At 46.8% G+C, this 21,081-nt stretch overlaps 2 protein-coding genes across 6 annotated transcripts in view; both read left to right on the top strand.

Moving 5' to 3' along the window:
* Positions 1-10,097, top strand: part of METAP1D (methionyl aminopeptidase type 1D, mitochondrial) — a 77,038-nt gene extending 66,941 nt beyond the window's left edge. For 3 of the 4 annotated variants that reach the window (XM_061435401.1, XM_061435408.1, XM_061435416.1), the window contains exons 6-10: positions 184-347; positions 7,143-7,240; positions 8,492-8,539; positions 9,439-9,517; positions 9,648-10,097. In XM_061435401.1, coding sequence (XP_061291385.1) covers positions 184-347; positions 7,143-7,240; positions 8,492-8,539; positions 9,439-9,517; positions 9,648-9,726 — 468 coding nt within the window. In that variant the 3' untranslated portion in view covers positions 9,727-10,097. Of the gene's footprint in view, positions 1-183; positions 348-7,142; positions 7,241-8,491; positions 8,540-9,438; positions 9,565-9,647 lie in introns of all 4 variants that reach the window. The other variant, XM_061435397.1, reaches the window with a different exon arrangement.
* A 4,879-nt stretch (positions 10,098-14,976) lies between these two features.
* Positions 14,977-19,637, top strand: DLX1 (distal-less homeobox 1). 2 transcript variants are annotated; one of them, XM_061435305.1, is made up of 3 exons: positions 14,977-15,301; positions 15,951-16,150; positions 17,293-19,637. In XM_061435305.1, exons 1-3 carry the CDS (start codon positions 14,989-14,991, stop codon positions 17,545-17,547), a joined length of 768 nt encoding a protein of 255 aa, XP_061291289.1. In that variant the 5' UTR covers positions 14,977-14,988; the 3' UTR covers positions 17,548-19,637. The 2 variants fall into 2 exon arrangements, with proteins under 2 accessions (XP_061291289.1, XP_061291299.1); XM_061435315.1 differs by lacking the exon at positions 15,951-16,150 and having other exon boundaries at positions 17,293-17,369.
* Positions 19,638-21,081: the final 1,444 nt, after the last annotated feature.

Here is a 21,081-nt window from a genome sequence, read left to right as displayed (position 1 = left end):
AGTCATGTATTTATTTAAACTTTTGTAATATCATTGTGTGTCTGTTTCGTGTTTCTGTAAACTTAATAATTCTGGAAGGGTGAAACACATGAATTTACTAAATATATAAAGGAATGCAAGGTAGACTGTAGGAGAATAGATTTTTAAACAAGGACATATTTGTACATTTCTGCCTGTGTTTAGGTTTACTACAATGGCTACCATGGAGACACCTCAGAAACATTTTTGGTGGGCAATGTGGATGAATGTGGTAAAAAGTTAGTGGAGGTTGCCAGGAGGTGTAGAGATGAAGCAATTGCGGCTTGCAGAGCAGGGGCTCCCTTCTCTGTCATTGGAAACACAATCAGGTAAGCCTTACAGTGACAAATAAAGGGAGGGTTGGCAGATGGTACAAAGGTTATTGGTGGCTTGGTGTAAAGTTGATGACATGTTTTATGATTCAGAACCGTCATTTCAGTCTGATATCAGTATGTGAACTGCCAGGCTGCAGTGCTGTTCCCTGAGTTTTAAAAAAAAGAAAATGATTTCAAAAAAGTGAATTATATCAGGTCAACAAAGAAACTGATAGAAGCAGCAAGCAATATTCATATGACTGCTTTAGTTTTAGCTCGACGTATTGGTCTGTAGTGTTCCTATATTCAAACTCATACCAAACATGGAAGAGTAGCTAAGAAAAGGTAAGTATCTCAAATCTTGAATAGGAGACAGGAGAAAAGCTAGATTTTATAAAGGCATGAAGTGAAATTATTCCTGTGACAGAAAGATAAAAAGCATTAGCTCAAGCAAGGCTTACCTTTCAAATTAGTGGATTAGCAGACAGCCTGAAAGGGTGATCTTTTTTTTTTTTTTTGGTCTGGTTCATTTTTCCTGTAAACCAATGTTTACTTTCCACACAGCCTTCTCTGCTTGCTTTTTGAGAGTATGTGTATTTTCTGAATTCAAGACTTTTCTTTGTAATCTGTTACCTATTTTAGATCTCTTTTTTTTCCCCTGTTTTGAAGTAGATGTGCAGAATATGTGTTTTCATTTAAAAGTAACATATTTTCTTAAAGATGGTTACATTAGTACCTTTTAAAGTACTGCTCTCATTAATATGAACCATTGAATACTTCCCAATTGTCTGAAGGATGGAAGGCTTAGTCACCTTGAAAAGATGCTGCCTTTTTTCTTCGTAAGCCTTCGAATACTCTAAGAAAAAAGGCAGTAAAATATCAGTTAAATGTATTTATGGCTTTAAAAATATTGTAACAGTGTCTGAATCAAACTTTAGTAAAATCTCTTTGGGTTATATCGGAGAAGCTTTTATTGAAGACTTTGAACAAAATTGTGTTTTTGACAGTTTTAAATTATAGGCTAACTAGCCTGGGAAAAAAGGATAGTGTCTCTCTGTTCTTTCATAGGAAATGTTGAATCAGACCCCTACTGGGAAAAGAAATTTAATGCATATCTCACTATCTTACTGTCCATGAATATAATAGAAATGAATTCAAAATGCAGTTTTATTTTTGCAAATGGGATGAGTCGATAGATGTACCTCATATTTTTGAACACCTAGGGTTCAACAAATTTACTGGTGGTGCTCTTGCATTTTAACAAAATTTATTCTTCAGTAGAAGGGGGCAGAGAACACTAGATTCTTATTCAAGCATTCTATCGAGCTCTGCATTCATGGCTGTGTCTAAAGGGCATGTCAGCCTTTGATTCTCTCTGAGAGGTAATTATCCTTTTCCTGTCACGGAACAACAAATGATAGCTAACTACAGAGGCACATTTGCAGTAGTCACATTCATCAACTGCAGGAAAAAAAATTCAATTTAATTGTGCAACACAGCTGCACATGGGCTTTTGAGCATTTCTGTTGTTCTCCCTGTCTCGCTATTCCTCCCTTCAGATCTATTTTTTAAACTTTTTTTTTTCTGTTTTTTTTCCCCCTTTTTTTGTCTCTTCTTCCATTTTTACTCTCTGTACTTTCTTGTTAAAGTAATTTTCCTTTGTGGCTCTCATTCTTTTTTCCCCATTGAAGGCTATGAATGTAGAAAATTATCACAATTACTCATATAATTGAGCCTCTTTGTAGCAAGTGCAACTCCAGTAGCCTTTCTCCATCATGAAAATGGTTTCATTATAGGGTTTTTCATATTCTCTGACACCATCTACACAGAGGAACAGGCGTGCAGATGAGACGTACTAGGAACAGGCTAGATCAGTAAGGTCACAGTAGGAATAATTAGCTCTGCTATGGAAAGAGCATCTAGGCCTTTTACTGCTACATAAATGTACTGTCCGTGGCTTTTAGTCACAAAAAAACTTACTAACAAATGGAGCTCCCGCCTACTACTTTGAAAAAAAGATTTGTATCAACACTACAATTTTCCATCATTAAGACTAATAACACAGAGCCTAGTATACATCAAGGGGAATAAAAAGAAAAATCTCACATTCAAGTGGCGGCTGGGTGCTGACCTTTGTTCCCTTTTTTTGTGTACGACTTAACTCTTTACAAAAAAGAGCCACACGCCACACCAACATGCAGGTGAACTCCAGCTAGTACTAGCAAAGCATAGCATTCAGTTGGAAAATCTGATAAATCTCCATGCAGGATAATGCATTTCATTACATATTCACTACATTAATTCTAGCTACATAAAAAAAAAAGAAGAAGAGTAAAATTGAAAGTGACATTGAATTTTAGCTATCTGGATGCAAAGGTCAGTTTTCGTAGAGAATGAATCTGCATGTACAGGCTGCTTTGAAAACCAGATCAGTCCCAACAACTGCACTCACAAAACTATGTGAAAAATAGCATAGACAATGAACTTTTCCCGTTACTCTAATGCATTTCATTATTTAGACGGTTTGTGTCTGCCTCTGAGGAGGAAACTGGCCCCGAGTCTAACAAATATTTGTTCTGATGTGTTAAGGCAGTGTTTCTGGACATCTGTTATTTCGCCTTTTCTTATTCAGGCAAACCCTCAAGGGAGTAAATAAACAGTCTCCACCTTTAAGCCAGAAGTACTCGGAATCATTATAGACCAAAGGTTTACAAACATCTTTCAACTCAGCCTCGATTAAGATATTCACCATCGTTTGCATAGCCTCTCTCTACTGATACACCACTGAAAGAACATTCAAGCATCTTTTAGTAGGATCATGTCAAAACCTGGAGATCTTTATAGGAAATTTTGAAATTCTCTGAAACCTAAAGAATAGGATGATGTCTCCGAAGAAGTGTTGGCTAAAAGAATTCTCCCTGTGCCCTTCTTTTTTATGAGGGATGTCTAGTGATCTTTAGGTTACAGCGTTATTATGCTCACTGTACCTCCATTTGCGTTAAAATATTTCTAAATCTGTATTTTTGTAATTATCCTTCGATGATATGAGCTGTACATATGAGGATACTCTGAATGTGTACATTCATGCATCACAAATATGTGACAGTTCAATCAAAAATAATTTAAACTTATCCTTGTAAATGTCATGGTGAAAGTATCAATGAATGGTTTTTAATGTTTAATTCATAAGTATATGTTTTGATATTAATTTAGAAGAATATAAAGCAGATTTTTTAAAATAATCTCTTTCTATTAGATTATGCACATTTAAACAATAAGTGGCTCAGGCAAAATAAGTCATTTTAATGTCATCTGTGATGGATTTTTTCTTGACAGCTACTGTAAATTACAATTACACTGCTTCTCTCTGCACATGAAAGTAAGCATTGCAATAAATTATCTTTTATTTCAATCCATCATGCCTGCTTTTCAGAAACAGAAAACCTCAAATAAAAGTTCAGCACTATTGTAAGAAAAATACAGTAATTTGTAATCCAGTTTGAAACAAAAAAAAATGTACTCCTCTTTTGGAAAACAGTTGTTGGCTTTCAAAAATATTACTAATTGTACTTAAACATTCCTTTTCAATTAGAGGGAATCCTTGAATTTGTGCATTCCTGCATCCAAAGACTTGGAGAGGGAAATAGCAACCCACTCCAGTGTTCTTGCCTGGAGAATCCCAGGGACGGGGGAGCCTGGTGGGCTGCCGTCTATGGGGTCGCACAGAGTCAGACACGACTGAAGCGACTTAGCAGCAGCAGCAGTAGCATCCAAAGACTACTGCTTAAAATAAAAATCTGAAAAAAATTAAGTAAAATTCCATGACTTAGAAAATCAGGTGCCATTTGAGATCCTTTAATTAGAGATGTGACCATTTGGAAATCAGTTCTGTTGATAGAATTCATATAGAAATAGTAATAAAACTATTTCCATGTGCATTTTTATTCCTTTAGAAGAGTGTGTACTTAAAAATAGTACTCCTCTGCCCTCTTGGGGAATGTATTCTTAGTCATGAAATATAGTTTAAATGTATCAAGAATTTTAATTTATCTAGACAAAACTTTTGTTGAGGAAAACTATCTCATGAAAGGGAATTCAATTAAGAGAACAGTCACAGGATGAAATTCCTTAAGAGAGATCTCTCTCTTAACTCTAAACCACACCTGAAACATGAACTGTAACACAGAATAATTTTCAAGTTCATAAACTCCTTTATATGTCTCTCTCCTCCTCCCCAAATATTCCATATGAAGGGCTTCAAATCCCAAATGTGCTCAGACTTAAATAAGTGAGCTGCTGTCTTAGAGAGTTTTTAGTTAGAAAAAATCAGAACAGAAGAGCTAATACTCGGAGAGTTCTCTTTAGCAGATTTCAACAAAAAGAAGGCAGATTTCATCTGTGTAATATCCAAGGCAAGAAGACCTTCATGCTCAGAAATAGGTCACAACCCATGATGGCTGGTGTTAAGGAGTAACCGTATGCTTTGTGGGCACCCCTGCCCACCCAACACTTCCACTTCCCCCAACACACTAGTCAGGAGAAGCCTGCATGCTCCACTTTCCTGTGCCACAACTAGGATTTCTAGTACTTGATTTCACTTTAGAGCAGACATTTGCTCCTACAGATTGCTTGGATTGTCTCCACGAAGTTAGATTTAAATCTTAGAATCATGTAAATTAATCTTGGGCTTCCCTTATATTCCAAAATAGAAGAACAGTACACAGTACAATAGTAGAAAGGGCATGCTTTTCATCAGTAATTAGAAACATTAATGAGATTTTATTCCATTCAGTCCCAGGAAGTATGTGTTAAAACAGCTAACTGCCAATCCCAAAAGAAAAGACCCTAAAAAGCAGACAGGAGTTTTTATTTAGTTCCTGAGAATCAACCACTGAGACAGGTACTCAGCCAAGGAACTGAGGGAAATTTGTCCTGATCTTTTCCTCTCTCCTCATGGCTGTGAAATCCTCTGACCTTTGCATCCATGACACATACATTCTATGATCCTCCTATAACCAAAAGTTTCAGCAGGATCCAGGCAGTAAATTGTTGTAGAAAGCACTCAGATATCTTTAGCCACCTAGTAATTGCACAGCTTCTTTTATGAAGAGGAGTGAGAGATATGAGGGGGGAGGGACCCCAAGTGTTTTTTCATAGTGGGCTTTCTTCCTATCCTCTCATCAGAAATTAAAATGAAGATTGCCACTGTAACACACGTTCACAGTGTAGCTGTGATGCTTGCCAATCAGTTAGAGCCTATTTTTTTTTTTTTAAGAAAAGAAAATAGAAGAACAGTTTATAGTGAATCCTCTTAGAATTATTAAGGTTTGTTGGGACATAGATAACATAATGGGTAGATGGGTAGATAAGACCTATTCTTACTTAAAAAAAAAATCTAGATCAGCATATCTTACTGAATAATCTCTCTTCCAGTCTCTATCTACTATCCATCCTGAGTTTTTATTCAGGACTTGTGTGGGTCAAATAGAAGCCACTTGGAAAAGTTGTTATACCTCCTGTCCAGAGTGAAAAGACACACAGAAATAAGTATAACCATAAAGAACAAATTAAGAGAGAAAAGCATTCACTTACCGTTCCTCTCCTCAACACATGTATAGCTCACCTATTTCTGTTACATGGAAATTAAATCTGAATGAGAGACTGCCCATCTGATATTTATGGTGACATCCTGGCCTAAGTGAAGACATTTTACAGGTCTGGAGATGAAGGTTAAAAATGTCTAGAGAAAAGTATTTTGACAGGAATGCTCATAAAGATGCTGCTAAATGCCTTTAAGTTTGTGGTAAACCAAACCAAAGGGCTGCTGAAAACTAGCTTGGGATCCAAGAACTTTGGTTTGGTTAAGAATTTAAATAGTAGTCCTATAAATCCCAATCCATTATTATGTTTAGGGTTAAGGCACTTTGCTCTTCATCTGCATGAAAATATAAATTGTTCATGGTATGTACATTCTTGTCTTTCTGGTGCTCCCAGAAATGAACATGTCCACCTGAATTCAAAAACAACTCCTTAATCTTGTAGGTGAAGGTTTTAGGGTTGGATTCTAAGATTTCACTTATATGGAATAAATGGAATCCAAAAGATTTGCATGTAAAAGTAACTAATGTAGCATTAAGAATTAGGAATCACAATACTAGCTTCTCTTAAGCATCATAGCAATTAAAAAGCATATTTTATGAATTCTGTTAATCGTATAGGTCTTGAGTAGAAATCTCAAATAATCACAAAGTTTTGAAGTGCTTCAAGAATATTGACAAAGCAGATGTGACCTTTTGTATAAATGTGTCTATAAAATGTTTGATGTTCTGAAATAGACCAGAATAAGCAATTATAGAAGTCACATTTCAGATTGTAATTTTTTGTCTGGTTGGTTCCCAAGTCAGTAATAATTTGTACAGTCTTCTGGTGAAACTCCATACGAATCAGGCAGGTTTGTATGACCTGCATTACCTGCACATGTATCTTGGTTATATTACACTGTATATATGTGCATGAAGACTCATTGTCTAAAAGTGACCTCGTTTGAATGCTGTACTCAAGTAATTGAAGCAAACTATTGTGTTAGCTACATATCTTTTTTCTTCACGTATCCAAAGGGAGTTGTTGCAAGCTGTGACAAAATATAAAATTTTTCCAGAATAATGAAAACAAATTGTTACCATATGACTCTAAATAGAACTGATTTTTTTTTTCTTTTTCAGAGAATACTTTGAAGGGACTTTGTCTTATCTATATATGCACTTAAAATGATCCAATTTAATTCAGTATTTTGTTTGGTCACTTTTAAAGCCAGATAACTCATCAGAATGGTTTGCAAGTCTGTCCACATTTTGTGGGACATGGGATAGGATCTTACTTTCATGGACATCCAGAAATTTGGCATCATGGTAAGAAAGTTAGTTTGGGAGCTGCTTATTGAAAGGAATCAAGATAAAGCAGTTTTGCTCCTGAATCTCTTGCTGCAACATGGAATTCACATTGTCATCATTCCCTATGAGGGTGTGTGTGTGGGGGGGGGGGGTCCTATTTAATCCTAACCAGCATGTTACTATGTTACTGAATTAGAGCCTGCCATTTCAATCCCCAAATAAGCTTTGTTTTGCTTTTTGTCTTCTCCTGAAGGGTGATGGCTGGAAGGCACAAGGGATATTTGTCTAGAAAAAGTTACTGAAAACAAAACACCACTGCATCAATGTCCCAGCAGCATGCCATAGGACTGTTTTCTGTTTTTCTTTTTCTACTCCCTACTCTAACTGCTGACTGTTGTGGTTAACCTTCATTACATCCTACACAGCGTTGACAGCTGATGTATTTAGCAGCGTGTACTCTTTAGTGATTCCTAGATTATACCCAGAGTCTCCCGTTTTTCACTGCCTGGATGTTCTCCCTACAGTGAGAAGGCAAGGGTGGGCCAAAAGGGGTGGGGGATTTGGGTTAGACTATGAAGCAGTTCTGTGGAGTGTCCCCAAGAGGCATGCATACCTGGACAAGCACCAAAGGAAAGTTGATCCTGGGGCTTTGACCTGTGTGCTTGGGGGTGGGAACAGCCCCATAGAGGAACTACTAGCTGGAATCCACCCCCTGAAAGATCCCTAGACACTCAGCAGGTCAGAACTTCCTTTAGGCCAAAGAACTTCACCTGAGCCAGCTGTTAAGAGGCCCAGGCTAGAGTGCAGAAAGGGCCTCTCAGGTGAGTGCCCACCCAGTGCCAAGCCCTGGAAATATTTCAGGTCACCCTTGTTCTTCCCTTTTACCAACCTGCCCTCCCTTTGTCTCAGTTCCCAAGATGTCTTCCTCTTTCCTTTGGGAGGTGGAAGCCAGCAAACCTCAGAGCAAGTGGCCAGAGCAAGGGGACAGTAGATTGGGGAGCCCAAAAAGTGTCTCAAGCACCTGGGCTGCTCAGCCTTGGTGCACACGTCCTAGGGGCCCTGACCCCAAGCTCAGAAAATGCAGAGGCTGAGGGCCCAGGAGCCCTGTGCTTAACCCCTGGGTAGCCACCACTCAAGATTCTAGCAACCTCTTCCTAAAAGAAAAATAAAATGACCACTTTTTTGTGCAGCCTAACCCTTCTAATCCATTTCTCTCTGTTTTCACCATATCCCATCCCCACGCCCCACACTTGTATTTTTGTCTTACAGCGAATGACAGCGATCTACTCATGGAGGAAGGCATGGCGTTCACCATAGGTTAGTGCTAAGTTCCTCTTCAGAGAGCAGGGGCTCCCTGGCACGGAGCAGCAGCGCTGGCCTAGGCCAGGCAGTCCGGTGAAGGACTAATAAAGCCAATCAGTGTAATGAAATAATTCAGATGCATAGTAAACCTAATTAAATAATATCCTCTAGCCCCATCTTCCTAAATCAGATACTTACCAACACATTTAGGAGACGGCAGCCGTCCAACCTTTAATTCTGTTACCAACATAATGTAGTGTTTGGTTTTTTGTGTTGCCTTTTTGTGGGGGGTGTTTTCTTCTTCTTTCATTAACACCCAGTAACTAGAGGCGATTAAGTCCCTTGCTCCCTGTCAGCAAGTGGCATATACTCTCTGTCGACCCATTCCTGGCTGATCATGTGATTGGTGTCACCACCAAATTCCAATCACCTAAAGCCCCGAAGGCATCATATTTCTGACTGTGGGGCTTAATGGAGAAGCAATTACAGTGAAATAAGAAAATTGTTATTTGCTGATTAATGAACATTTTGAGCATGTTTTAAAAATTCAAATATTTTAAAAAACCGACTGATATTTATAAGAGGGACTGGTGTTTGGGTGGTTATTATCCACAGGGTCCTAATTAAGTCTTGATTAAAATGCCCTTTTTTCTCTAAAAAAAATTACGAAGTAGGCAATTTCATACATTTTTGAATGCCATAGCGTTTCCTCTTCCTACTGTTTCGTTTGTAGCATACTATGTAAGCAACATCAATTAGCGCTTGCGAGATGACAACATGAACTCGTGGGGGGAAGCACTGGGAGGGAGGGGGGAGAACCTTCTTATTCTTTTTTTTTTTTTTAATAATCAGTTGAAACAATGTTTGACAAGAATTTGATTAGATCACTGCAGTAAATATTTTCCTTCTTACAGAGCCAATTGTAACCGAGGGATCCCCTGAATTTAAAGTGCTGGAGGACTCGTGGACTGTGGTCTCCTTGGACAATCAAAGGTGTTTGCTTTCTGCCGGGTTGCTTTTAAATTGTCCTGGAAGGGCAGGTTCGTCCCACGACGCGGGCGAGCTGCTGATCCCTGCCCCGCCGGCGCTTGAGCTCGCTGATCTCGGTCTTGTGTTGTTTTAGGTCTGCCCAATTCGAGCACACTGTTCTCATCACGTCGAGGGGCGCGCAGATCCTGACCAAACTGCCCCACGAGGCCTGAGGAGCAATACGAAGGTCGCAAGAGACCCGGGGCCCTTTTTCTTAAATTGCTGAAATCCACCTGGAGAACTTTTAGAAGAAATTGGCTAACGACAGGTCCCAGAGTAACCTACCTAGCACCTAGCAGCGCCGGCTAGGGAAAATGCGGTAGGACTTGGGAGCCGTTCTGAACACAAATCTGAAGCCCCGAAGTGGCCCTGTGCATTCGGAGAGACGGATCCTGGCGCGTCTGTTTCCCAATGCGGGAAACGCATCTGGAAAGGAATGGGGACGCCCTCATTTGGAAGACTAATAAGTCTTAGACATGCATACTTTTTTCTTTCCCTAGCCTTGACTCTGCCCGAATAGAAAGCTTTCACCCCTTAAAACCACTGTCTTGCGGTTAATTTTTGAGTCTCTGAACTTTTCACTCGCGCGCGCGCAGGAAGAAAACCCGAGCCTAGCTGTTATGATTTTGTTGTTGTTGTTGTCTCTTTTCCCGCCCCCTTTGTGGGTTCCACATTGGCCGGCCCCGAGGGCGCTGGCCGGGCCAGCTGCCCCTCAGCCCTTCCGGTTCTTTCCCCTTCGTAGCTGCTTTGCGATGAAGAGATTAGCCGGCGAATGGAGGAGTTAGTTACAAACACTTCCTTGCCTCTAGACCCTGGCCTGGGGTTATCAGTCCCCAAACTTGCCTTTTCTGGTCCCCCGTGGTTCCTTCTCCCCGCCCTCAAACCGCTCCGCGGGGCCATCCCAAAGGCTACTTTTGAGAGACCCTCTCACCAACATACAGAGGCAAGCTAAGGATTTTTCTGCTCTGGGAGTTCACATCAGTCCCACGGGACCAGATGTGAGCAGTGTCAGGCGGGTATCCTCCCTAAATTGATCTCTCCCAACACTGGCATTCTGCAGACCCGCACTAATGCACTGGAGACCCAGCACATCCCTGCCAGAGAAGACACGGGTATTTTTTAGGGCAGGGGCCTAGTTAGGATTGGAGCTGACGAGTTTAATTCAGCCTGCCAGCAGCTCCTCCTGCTTTAGAAGTGGGAAATCCAAGGGTCCACACACTGAGTCTCCCAAGGCTCATCCCTGCCCTGGCTACTCTGTCTTTGCTCACCTGAGCTCCTGGGGACCTCTCCACACCTGGGCTCAGAGGTGGAGAGGGTTGGATTTCCAGCAAGCCACATACAAATTAGTGTCCCCCTGGCCATGATTTTGGGGTATTCCACCAGTCAGTGGTTGTGCCAACTCTTGTTTCTACTGAAACGGGTTATACAAAGCTGCCATCCACTAAATATAGATTGGGCTCAACTCCAGAGCACCAAGGAAATGTGGACACCTGTCACTGCCATGACAGGTGAGCTCTGTGATAGGACTGGAGAGCCAGTTCATCTTTGTGACACTCAGAGTGTGGGGAAAGTCATAGGAAACTGAGGCCAAAGAGTGAGCTTGGAAAAGTGACTAGTTTGAGCTTTTCCCTGAATTTGGGATTCTCTTGGGCTTTCTTCCTCTCATCCAGGCAGAACTTGGACTGAGGTAATTCCAATTCTAGCAGATCTGAGAGCTGGAAAAGATGAGGGAGGGGTTGCAGATTTACAAGATCCACGGACAAACTTTAGGAGTGCTGAAGATTTGGCCAAGAAAAGGCCTAGAGACTGAAGCTGCTGTCCCCAGAACCACCAGAATTTTCTAGAGAGGAACAAGGCCCAGATCACCTTAGGAGAGTTTTGCCAGAGATTGATTTCATTTCTTTCCTAGATTAGGCAGATTGCAATGAGTAGCCAATATCTTATCCACAGATCCATTTACCCCAAGATTCCCCAAGAATAATTTCATTAGGAATACAGAATTTTACCAGCCACTGGGATAACTCGCTGCTTATGCAGTAATTTTTCCGAGGTGGAGGTATTTGTGAGACAGATTTATAATCCTACTTATTAAAGTGAGTAAAGTTTGAATATTATACATATATATGCATATATACTAGCACCAGCCAATAGTCAGCAGCTCTGTAGGAAACAAACTTGAATTAGATCAAATTCCATTAAACACGCTTTTAAGTTGAAGTTACGAAGCAGATTTTAGAATATCTTGTCCAAGCCCCCACCCTCAACTCGGACAACTGAACTGGCCCCAAACCTCACCCCGGGTTGCAGGGTTTCCAGCCATACGTGACTACTGCTAACACCACCAGGCGCCCGGTCCCTGGAGTCTCCAATTAGGTTCTACTCGGAATCCGGGGTGCTCAGGATAAATGGGAGAGTTTTGTTTCCTCTCTGAGATGGGACAGGCGAAGATACAAGCAAAGCGGCGTTTTGGAACAGGTGTCGCCTTAGAGGTGGGGGTTCGAAGGGAGGCACCCTGGGCTCTTAGGCGTAAGATCACACACTGAGAAGCTAGTCAAGGCCGGGCGTCTCGGAGCCCGAGGGCCCGGGTTCAGCCACCCTTCCCCGAACCTGCTTCTCTGGGGCTAAGAAATAATTCCGGAGTGTAGACACTCCTTCGCCCAGATATAATCGATTTTTAAAAATAAGCCAGGCTCTGAAGCCGTTTCCCGTGCGGGTCCTTTGTTCCCCGGATTCAACCCGGTCCCCTGCGCTGCGACACTTGGATCCCTCTTCTAGATGTGAACCAGAGAGCCCTAGAGACCGTCGCAACCTGCGGCCGGCTCTCTCCCCTCTCTCCCCTTCCCCCACCCTTCAGTTCTCTGGAAGAAGCTGGCCCGGGGCAGACCAGCCGTCGGGTTTCCTCGCCCGTTGCCCAGAGTACCCGGGATCGCCAGCCCTGCTTCCCTCCGTCCCAATCCCGACCTCGCGCCAGCCGCGGAGATCACTTACGTGGGCAGGGCCCGCGAGGCGCGCGGGAGACAAGGGGCCAGGGCGGCATCCGCTGCTGTGCAGGGCGTACCTGACTCCACACCCCAAAACAGGCACTAGGAAAGAGCAATTAAAATCACAAGTGCAACACGGAAATTAAGAGGAGTGTAACGGCTTCGGGAGTTGTCTGGTGGCGGAGTCATTAGCTGGTTGTTGCTACAAAGCCTCGCCGTATGCTTCGATGATTAAGGGAGGAAAAAAGGGGGGGGGGTGGAGAAAGTAAGAAAGAAAAAGAAAAAAATGAAAGAAAAATCTTTTTAAACGCTGGCAAACCCGTTATTGGTTTGGAGGATTGGTTGTTTTGTTTTGCTTGGGTTTTGTTTTTCTTTTTGCTCCAACCACGCTGCCTGAAATATCTCTACCCCCAACATCGCACCCTTAAACCAAAGGAGAGGAATTCCGCGGGCAGCAGCTGCTGCTACAGAAGTTAAAAAAGAGAAGCCCCTTCCGCTAATATCTGTAACGACAGCACCGATGTAATTTGTTTTGAATGTTCATTTTTATTGGTGTTCCCTCTGCCAAAATGTGCTTGATTACAGAGGTTTGTCCTGTGATCATTGCGCACTCTAGACAGGGGAAGGTGCATCGGCGAAGGTTCAGCTCAGGCCAGATCAAATCCTGGGCTGTTTAACGCTGAAAGGCTGCATGTTGCTATTAGTGTTAAATATATGGCTAATTATGCGTATGAAAATTAAACATCAGTGTTATGCTAATGGGGCGCCTTCAGCTGCGGATCCGAGCACTTGAGACTACCATTTAATCAAATGAATCAGTAACTAATACATCTGCACGTGTGAACTTTCACAAGATCATTTCCCCGTTCCCGTCACACCGCTAAATTATGAAAGAAATAATTATCAACACTTTCTAATTACCTAACAAAGTAATTTGGGATTCACCGTGGGGTTGGCGGGATAGGAAACCAACAGCCCCTTCGCAGCCAGCGTGGTGCGCGCCACGCCTCACGGGGGGTGGTGGCTGTGTGGTGGTGGCTGCGAGGTGGGTGGGGGGGGAGCTTTTGTGCGCTTTTCTGTACCTAGAGCTCCAGAAGATAGAAGGCGCCTTGGCAGCTTTTGGCCCAACTAGCCCTGCCCTGGGCTCGGTGGCGCCCGCTTTGACCCTGGAGATGAGAGTCCTGGGCGACCATGAGAGACGTGTCCACAGAGAGACACGCGAGTCTGCGACTGGCCTGATTTTGCCGCGGGTTTTGGTGTCCCTCAGGACTCCTGCACCCCGGGTACTATCGCCAGACCCCAGGAGGCCGGAAAATGACCAACTAGCACCCGCGGCTCAAGCCGAACGGAGCCCGTCAGCTCCTAGGCTTCACTCTGTGCCGCGCCCTTGGGGCGAGTGAGCCGGGGCGCTCCGCGCAGAGGGAATGGAGAGGGGAGGGGGAGGCAGAGGAAGGTTGGGAGGGAAAGAGGAGGTGGGTGTTGGGGGGAGGGGGGCGGTGCAGCAGCCTTTCCTGGGAGGAGAAGCGCGGGTTCCTGGCTCTCTGATCGCACTGTTTTAATCAGACCGGTGCAGCCTCGAGCTGGAGTGGCCAGCTTGGCCTGGAGCAATGAGAGAGGGCCCCAGAGAGCGGCGGCGGCGCGGCGGCCGAGTGAGTGAGTTCGCCCGGAGAGCCCCAAACCCGCCCCCAGGGATGTGGCAGAGGGGACCCAGGCCAGGGAGGCGCGGCCAGGAGAGCACTGCGTTAGGCACAAGACCCTCTGGAGGATAGCGCTCGGTTACCCTCCTCCAGCGCTCGGATTGCGCGACTCAGCGTACGGGAGGCCGTGGCCGGGCTCCAGAGCCGCCCTAGTTCTGCACCGGACGAGTAGCGATGGTTAGAAGAAGAAGTGCCCTGGGCCCCGGTGTTGGGGGAGGGCGGAGGGTGGGAACTGTAGGAGGTGGTGGGCGGCGGTGCCAACCCGCTAGTTAGTTTCTGGGAAGCAAAGCGCGCCGGAGAGACGGGAGGCTGAAGAGCCGCGGGCCGCGGAGGGCCCGGCGCGGGCGCCGCAGCCCATTGTGCGCCTCACGCTGCGCGCTCTGTTGCAGAGGAGCCCCGGCCTGGAAGTGTGGATGCGTCTCTCCGGAGGCCGGGCAGCCTCGCCCGCTCTAGTCCAGCGGAGCCGGAGCGCCTCGGACCAATCCCCGGTGATTATGCAAGACAGCGGACCAATCAGCTCCGCCAGCTCATGAATATTTATGACCTTGGCTGAGTCAAAGCTTTGAAGCGAGTTTGGGGAGCTCGGCAGCATCATGCTTAGACTTTTCAAAGAGACAAACTCCATTTTCTTATGAATGGAAAGTGAAAACCCCTGTTCCGCTTAAATTGGGTTCCTTCTTGTCCTGAGAAACACAGAGACCCCCAAAAGGGAAGCAGAGGAGAGAGAGAGACCCACACCCAGACCCCGCGAGAAGAGATGACCATGACCACCATGCCAGAAAGTCTCAACAGCCCCGTGTCGGGCAAGGCGGTGTTTATGGAGTTTGGGCCGCCCAACCAGCAAATGTCTCCTTCTCCCATGTCCCACGGGCACTACTCCATGCACTGTTTACACTCGGCGGGCCATTCGCAGCCCGACGGCGCTTACAGCTCGGCCTCGTCCTTCTCCCGACCGCTGGGCTACCCCTACGTCAACTCGGTCAGCAGCCACGCGTCCAGCCCCTACATCAGTTCGGTGCAGTCCTACCCGGGCAGCGCCAGCCTCACCCAGAGCCGCCTGGAGGACCCAGGTACGTGCGCCTGCCAGGGAAAGGAAGAGGTACGGAGGGAGGGAGAGAGGGAGGGGGAGAGAGAGAAAGGAGGGAGACGAGAGGAGGAGAGAGAGGTGGGATGGGGGTGGGGAGGGCGCCGGAGCAGTGAAAGGTTTCGGGTATCAATCTCTGCATCCCTGTCATAGGAAAGAAATTAAAAAAATATATATCCACCCAATTTGCAACTATCCAGCAAAGGATAAATCCAAGAGCGTCCCCTGGCATTGGCTGGGCCTCTGGGCGGCTCCGTGCGCCAAGCACACAATGCCCTGCTGGAAAACAGAAACCCACATGTGCACGTATTAGTCTCGGTAATTATTTATTGCGTAGCGCTATAAACAATGTATGCAATTAAGGGTAATTAAACCTCAACTACCGCCTGCAAAAATAGCAAACTTTCCCTGCAAAGGCAGGAGCGCGCGCCTGCAAACTGCCCCAGTCCGCCTGCAGCTCCCGGGGTCGGGCCCTTTGGACTTGGCCGGACCCTTCCCTGGCTTTTGGAGTTTCTTGAGCGATCTCCCTCCTGCTCCTTCCTCTGCCACCCCTCTGTGGTTACTTGCTCTCGGCTCCCCACACTCAAGGCAGTCCCTCGCCTTAACAACGGCCCGCACTTCTGCTGTCCCTCCAGGGGCTGACTCGGAGAAGAGCACCGTGGTGGAAGGCGGTGAAGTGCGCTTCAATGGCAAGGGGAAAAAGATTCGCAAACCCAGGACGATTTATTCCAGTTTGCAGTTGCAGGCTTTGAACCGGAGGTTCCAGCAAACTCAGTACCTAGCTCTGCCCGAGAGGGCGGAGCTCGCGGCCTCTTTGGGACTCACGCAGACGCAGGTACCTCGCCGCTGCCCCACCGTGGCGCCGTGCAGGCTTCCCGCGGCCCAACTGCCCCCAGGAGCTTCATTTCTTGCTCTCTGGGCCTCGGGGGTCGGTATGCGTGTGTGTTTGTGTGTCCTATCCCTCGCTCTCACATCTCTCCTTCCTCCGTAGTTTTCTCTGCCCTGGCTCTGTCGCTGCACTCTGTACTCCGGGCTGCCAGCCGCGCGGCCCTCCGTCCCTGGAAAATCTGATTAGGGGCGCAAGAAGGATTTCCCTAGGCGTTTTGTTTGGGGACTCAGAGGTCACACGTGCCCGAACAACTGGAACAATAGACTCGGGGGTTAATCCCTTCTTTGCCTTTAAAGTGTATGACTAATCACTCGGGGCCTGGGCCCAAGCCTCTATCTCCCTCCTCCTCCTTCTCACCGAGTTTGGTTGGGGGTGGGGGAAGATCCTTTCCTCCGTCCTCTCACCTCCCAAGTCCCAGAGCCTGGAGGAGAAACGGACCCTTCCTTCCCTGTTTTCTCTAAGATTCTGGGGACCCCTTGGACGTTCTGATCACGACTGCCGCGGGTTTCCAACGTCGAGGCCGGGATTAGGAGCAGAATTGGGAGATGCTAACTAAGGAAAGGTTGATTTGAGTCCAAACGAAAAGTTTAACAAAACCCGGTGGCCTCCTCAGTCAGCCCGCAGCTCACTCAAAGGCAGAGATGATGGAGAAAAGAGAAGGCGGGTAACATTGCAAATAAATTTCCTCCACTTCCTCTCTCCACTCTTTTATTGATGTTCACACTGGAATTGAAGGCTCGGGGTTTTGTGGGCTCTGTGTCTTACCCAGACGATTGCCGGCCTCGGGCTGAAGGCCTGGATCCCGGCGACGCTCACCACCACGCCCCCTGGCTCTCAGAGAGCGGCTCCAGCCGGCCTCTGGGGCGGGCGATGAGGCCTCCCAGCCTTTGGTTCTTAGGCGGGAAGGACGACGTGTATGCTTCTCCAGCAGGGAGCCGCCGGGTTGCGCAGAGCAGGGAGCCGGTGTGTGAGTGTGAGGGGTGGTATCCGCGTATCCTCTCACGCTGTCCCACGGCTCCCTTATCTCCCCAGGACCAAGGTAGGCGCAGTGGACCTAGACCGAGTCACGTTGTTGTCCGCTCTTGCAGGTCAAGATCTGGTTCCAGAACAAGCGCTCCAAGTTCAAGAAGCTGATGAAGCAGGGCGGGGCGGCTCTGGAGGGTAGTGCGCTGGCCAACGGCCGGGCGCTGTCTGCCGGCTCCCCGCCGGTGCCGCCCGGCTGGAACCCCAACTCCTCTTCCGGGAAGGGCTCGGGCGGCAGCGCGGGCTCCTACATCCCCAGTTACACGTCGTGGTACCCCTCGGCGCACCAAGAAGCTCTGCAGCAACCCCAACTCATGTGAGGTTGCATGCCCACACCCGCCCGCCGCCTTCCCGTCTCCCACGGCCCGGGCCCCTCCCGCCTCCCGGCCCATCCACCCTGTCCGCGTGCCCTGGGTCTGGAGAAGAAGGGCCCAGTGGGGAAGAAGAAGAAACAGTGAAGGCAGGACGCCCGCCGCCTCCTCCGAGTCTCGTGCGCTCTGGCCCGGCGACTTCCCCGGTGCCCACGCCCGACCTCGGCCGCGCAGTGACAGCAGAAAGCGGCCTGGAAGCGCAGGTACAGCGGTCCGAGCCAGCGGGCAAGGCAGCCAGAGCCCGCCGGACCCGACCGCCGACCCTCAGCTGTATGGGACTATCAGGAAAACAAAACCATGTAGAAAAAGCAAAAGCTCTTTTCTGTCCTGTCCGTCTCTTGTCTTCTTTCGCTCTGTATCTGTGCGCTGACGAAGTCGAGGTTCTCGTCCGTCCGCTGTCCTAGTTCTTCGGCCTCTGAAAAAAGTCATCAGGTCGGAGGAGGCTTGGTCCACCGGGCCATCCAGTTCCGGATACTGGATCGTTTTGTCTTTTCGGACCTTTTCCTGGGCCTGCCTAACCATCGACATGGCTCGTTCGGGGATTGGGGGAAACGAGGGAGGGGTTTTTTATTTATTGAGAAATGGACTTCTCCTGAGGCTGAAGGAAGGTTCGGCCCATTCGCGATTTTGCGGGGCGCGAGGAGAGCAGGGTCCAAATGTACCCATTCCTTTAAACGCACTCGGAAAAACGAATGAGGAGGACCTGGTGATTTTTAACTTATACAGTAACTTTTGTACTTCGCTGGTATGGAGAGGTTGGAGCCGAATGATTTGCATTTTTTACATGTCCCGTATTATTTTAAAAAAAGAAGAAAATAGAGAAATGAAGCCAACAAAATTTCCTCATCTCGGGAAGAACGCGTGATCACTTTTCCTGGTTAAGAAGAAAGATCCTAATTCTTTCCTTGTAGGGAGACAGAGAGAGCGAACTGAGGGGCAGGGAGAGAAAAAAAAAAAAAAAACAGGCAGGGTGCGCCAGTGTCCTAATGCCAGGGGTAAAGTAAGACGAAAGCAGCTTTACAACAATCCCCAGAGGCTCGACCACAGAGCACCACCTTGAATGCACAGTCTTCGGTGCAGGATCTATTTGCTGTACATATTATTATTGTTATTATTATTGTTCTGTAAACATGTTGCACAAACTTAGCTTTTTTCCGTTCTGTTGTGTGTGGCTGTAAAACCCAATGCTTTGTGAAATGAGAATCTTGACATTTTACTTGTGAAATTTGGGAAAATGTGATCAATTGAAATCAACCGTGTTTTGTGTTCTCTATGTCAAAGTTTAGTTTTATATTGAGAATGTTAACTTATTGCTTTGTATCTGGGGGGGGAAAGAACTTTGTAAATAAGTTATAAAGTTTCTTTGAGACAGTAAAATTATGGTTTCAAGAAAGAGTTGGCTGTCTGGTGTGCTGCGTGAGGGGGTGCTGGGGCCGCACCAGCAGGCTCCCACCTCTGGGGACAGAGAAGACAGGGGCAGCCCCTCCTGGCTCCAGACATAGCAGGATAAGAGTGGAGGCCTGTGAAGCCCCTGCTAGGACCATTCCTCAAGCTGAGCTCCTGCCCATCAAGGGTCTGATCCCTGCCTGAGTGAGAGGGTAGTGGCAAGGGTCCTTGGGAAGGGGAATCAGGAAGAGGTGCTGCCTGGCAGAGCCAGGGCTCGGGAACCAAAGGGACTGTGAAGGCCATCTGAGGTGAGATGGAAGCAGAGCTCACAAGTAGCCACCCTGGGAGACGTGTGGGTTCCCTGTGCCCAGCCAGCCCATGAGGCCTGGAAGCCTGAAAGTGGAGACACTCGACTTTGCCCCTTGCCTCTGCCGGGATCTGACCTCCCGGCTTTTTCAGGCCCGCAGGGCGCTGGATCTCGACGAGGAAAAGAGGAGGCCAGACGCCGGAAAGGGGCCGGAAGGACACGTCTGTCATGCTACCCCCCAATCAATCAGCGAGCTCCGGGGGACAGTCCCAAGGCGCCACTGGGCCCCTCCAGAGCCACTCCCATCCACCCAGGCCCATCCATAACCAGAGGCCCCTGCCTGCCTAACGACCCCGGGCTTTTCTCTTTGACTAGGAGATGCTGAGGTGCCGTGGGAGGGGCAGGTGGGCTCCGCTGACTCGTTAGAACCTGAGAGCTTGTCAAGTCAAACCCCTATCCCACCACCATCCCCAAAGTCCCAAGGCCAGGTGGTTAAGGGGCACCTCCAATGGACCATTTTGATCAGTTCACTCCTGAAGAAGGTGGGCTCTGAGCCGCTAATATCAGTCTGGCACCCTCCTCCTGGGCCTCAGACCAACCTCAGCCCCAGACCCCACAGCGACCTGAAAGAGCTCGGGAAAGCTGCGGGCCCCGACGGGATGCTTTGAACAATTCCCGCTTCCCTCAAACTCGCCTTTCGACATTGCTTCCCGCGGGGGCTGGCCCTCTGCCTTTGGGGGTCCTTTTGCAGCGCGAGGTGGGGAGCAGAGAGAGGAAGGCAGTGATCTGTGTTGTGACAAGCACCCATTTTTCAATTGGTGCTGGTGAAAGATCAGATGCACCAGGGTTTTCTGACGCCCTTTAGGAGAGGGAGGGGAAGTTGGGGGGGGTTGCTTAGTGATAGAGGGAGCAGGGAGGTAGTAGGGGATGGAGCCCGTTACCTCGAGGCTCCTTCAGGGCCTGAGATTGGAGCTTTTCCTCTTCTACAGGCCCCCAGAACCTGGAGCACTAATGGCGGTGATGGGACCTCAGAGACCTGGATGCTGGTTGGGCAGTCGATGGCAGAAGCTAAGGAGAGAGAACTGGTTTCCCTGGGTGGGATCCCGTGGGGAGGCAGGGACCTTCCTAGATTTGGTTTCCCTTGCAAGATGTGACTTTGCTAGAGGGGAGGTTTTGGCAGATTTCCTCCATGCATCCAACTCTGGTACCTCAGACGATGGACAGGGCCCAACGCCTGAAGCCACAGACAAAATCTGTTTGGTCAAGCGGATTTTAATACTTTGAGATATTAGCTTATACTAATTTAATAATCTCTTGCTAACAGTTCAAATAGAGAAATTATTAGTTTTAGCTCAACGAAGGCGGTCTTTAGTTAGGCTCTATTATAATTATAAGCGGTTGTACTTTTAAAAAATGTTAATCTCAATATAGGCCTAATTAATGCTGCCTTGTTACTGACAAGTAGTTCATCAAATATCTGATTCAAAGATTTTCATAATGAGTACATTAATTAAACTATGAATAATCTAAAGGTGGTTATATTTAAACAATACCTCATTATAATGATTAAATACTGATTTTGAATATTATGTCTTAACAATTGTCACTTAGAAAACACAACCTTTCCTTATGTATGAGTCTGTAATGGCAAAATGCAATTTTGGGATTTTTTTCCCCTTGTTAAAAAAATGTGAACCTCATTTTAAAACACTTCTGAAATAGGTTACACACAGCTTAATGATTATCAAAATGACTCTTTTCTGCAAAAAAAGACCCCAAAGTGCGCATAC

Source organism: Bos javanicus, chromosome 2, assembly GCF_032452875.1.
Source record: "Bos javanicus breed banteng chromosome 2, ARS-OSU_banteng_1.0, whole genome shotgun sequence".
NCBI lineage: Eukaryota > Metazoa > Chordata > Mammalia > Artiodactyla > Bovidae > Bos > Bos javanicus.
The sequence above is the reverse complement of the archived record's forward strand: the minus strand, read 5'-3'. Positions and strand labels throughout refer to the sequence as shown.

Bases quoted from the DNA above. Each gene is read 5' to 3' on its own strand.
- DLX1 (XM_061435305.1), top strand. From the start codon at position 14,989: ATGACCATGACCACCATGCCAGAAAGTCTCAACAGCCCCGTGTCGGGC. The intron at 15,302-15,950 runs GTACGTGCGCCT...CTGTCCCTCCAG, and splicing joins GAGCCGCCTGGAGGACCCAG to GGGCTGACTCGGAGAAGAGC. The intron at 16,151-17,292 runs GTACCTCGCCGC...CCGCTCTTGCAG, and splicing joins TGGGACTCACGCAGACGCAG to GTCAAGATCTGGTTCCAGAA.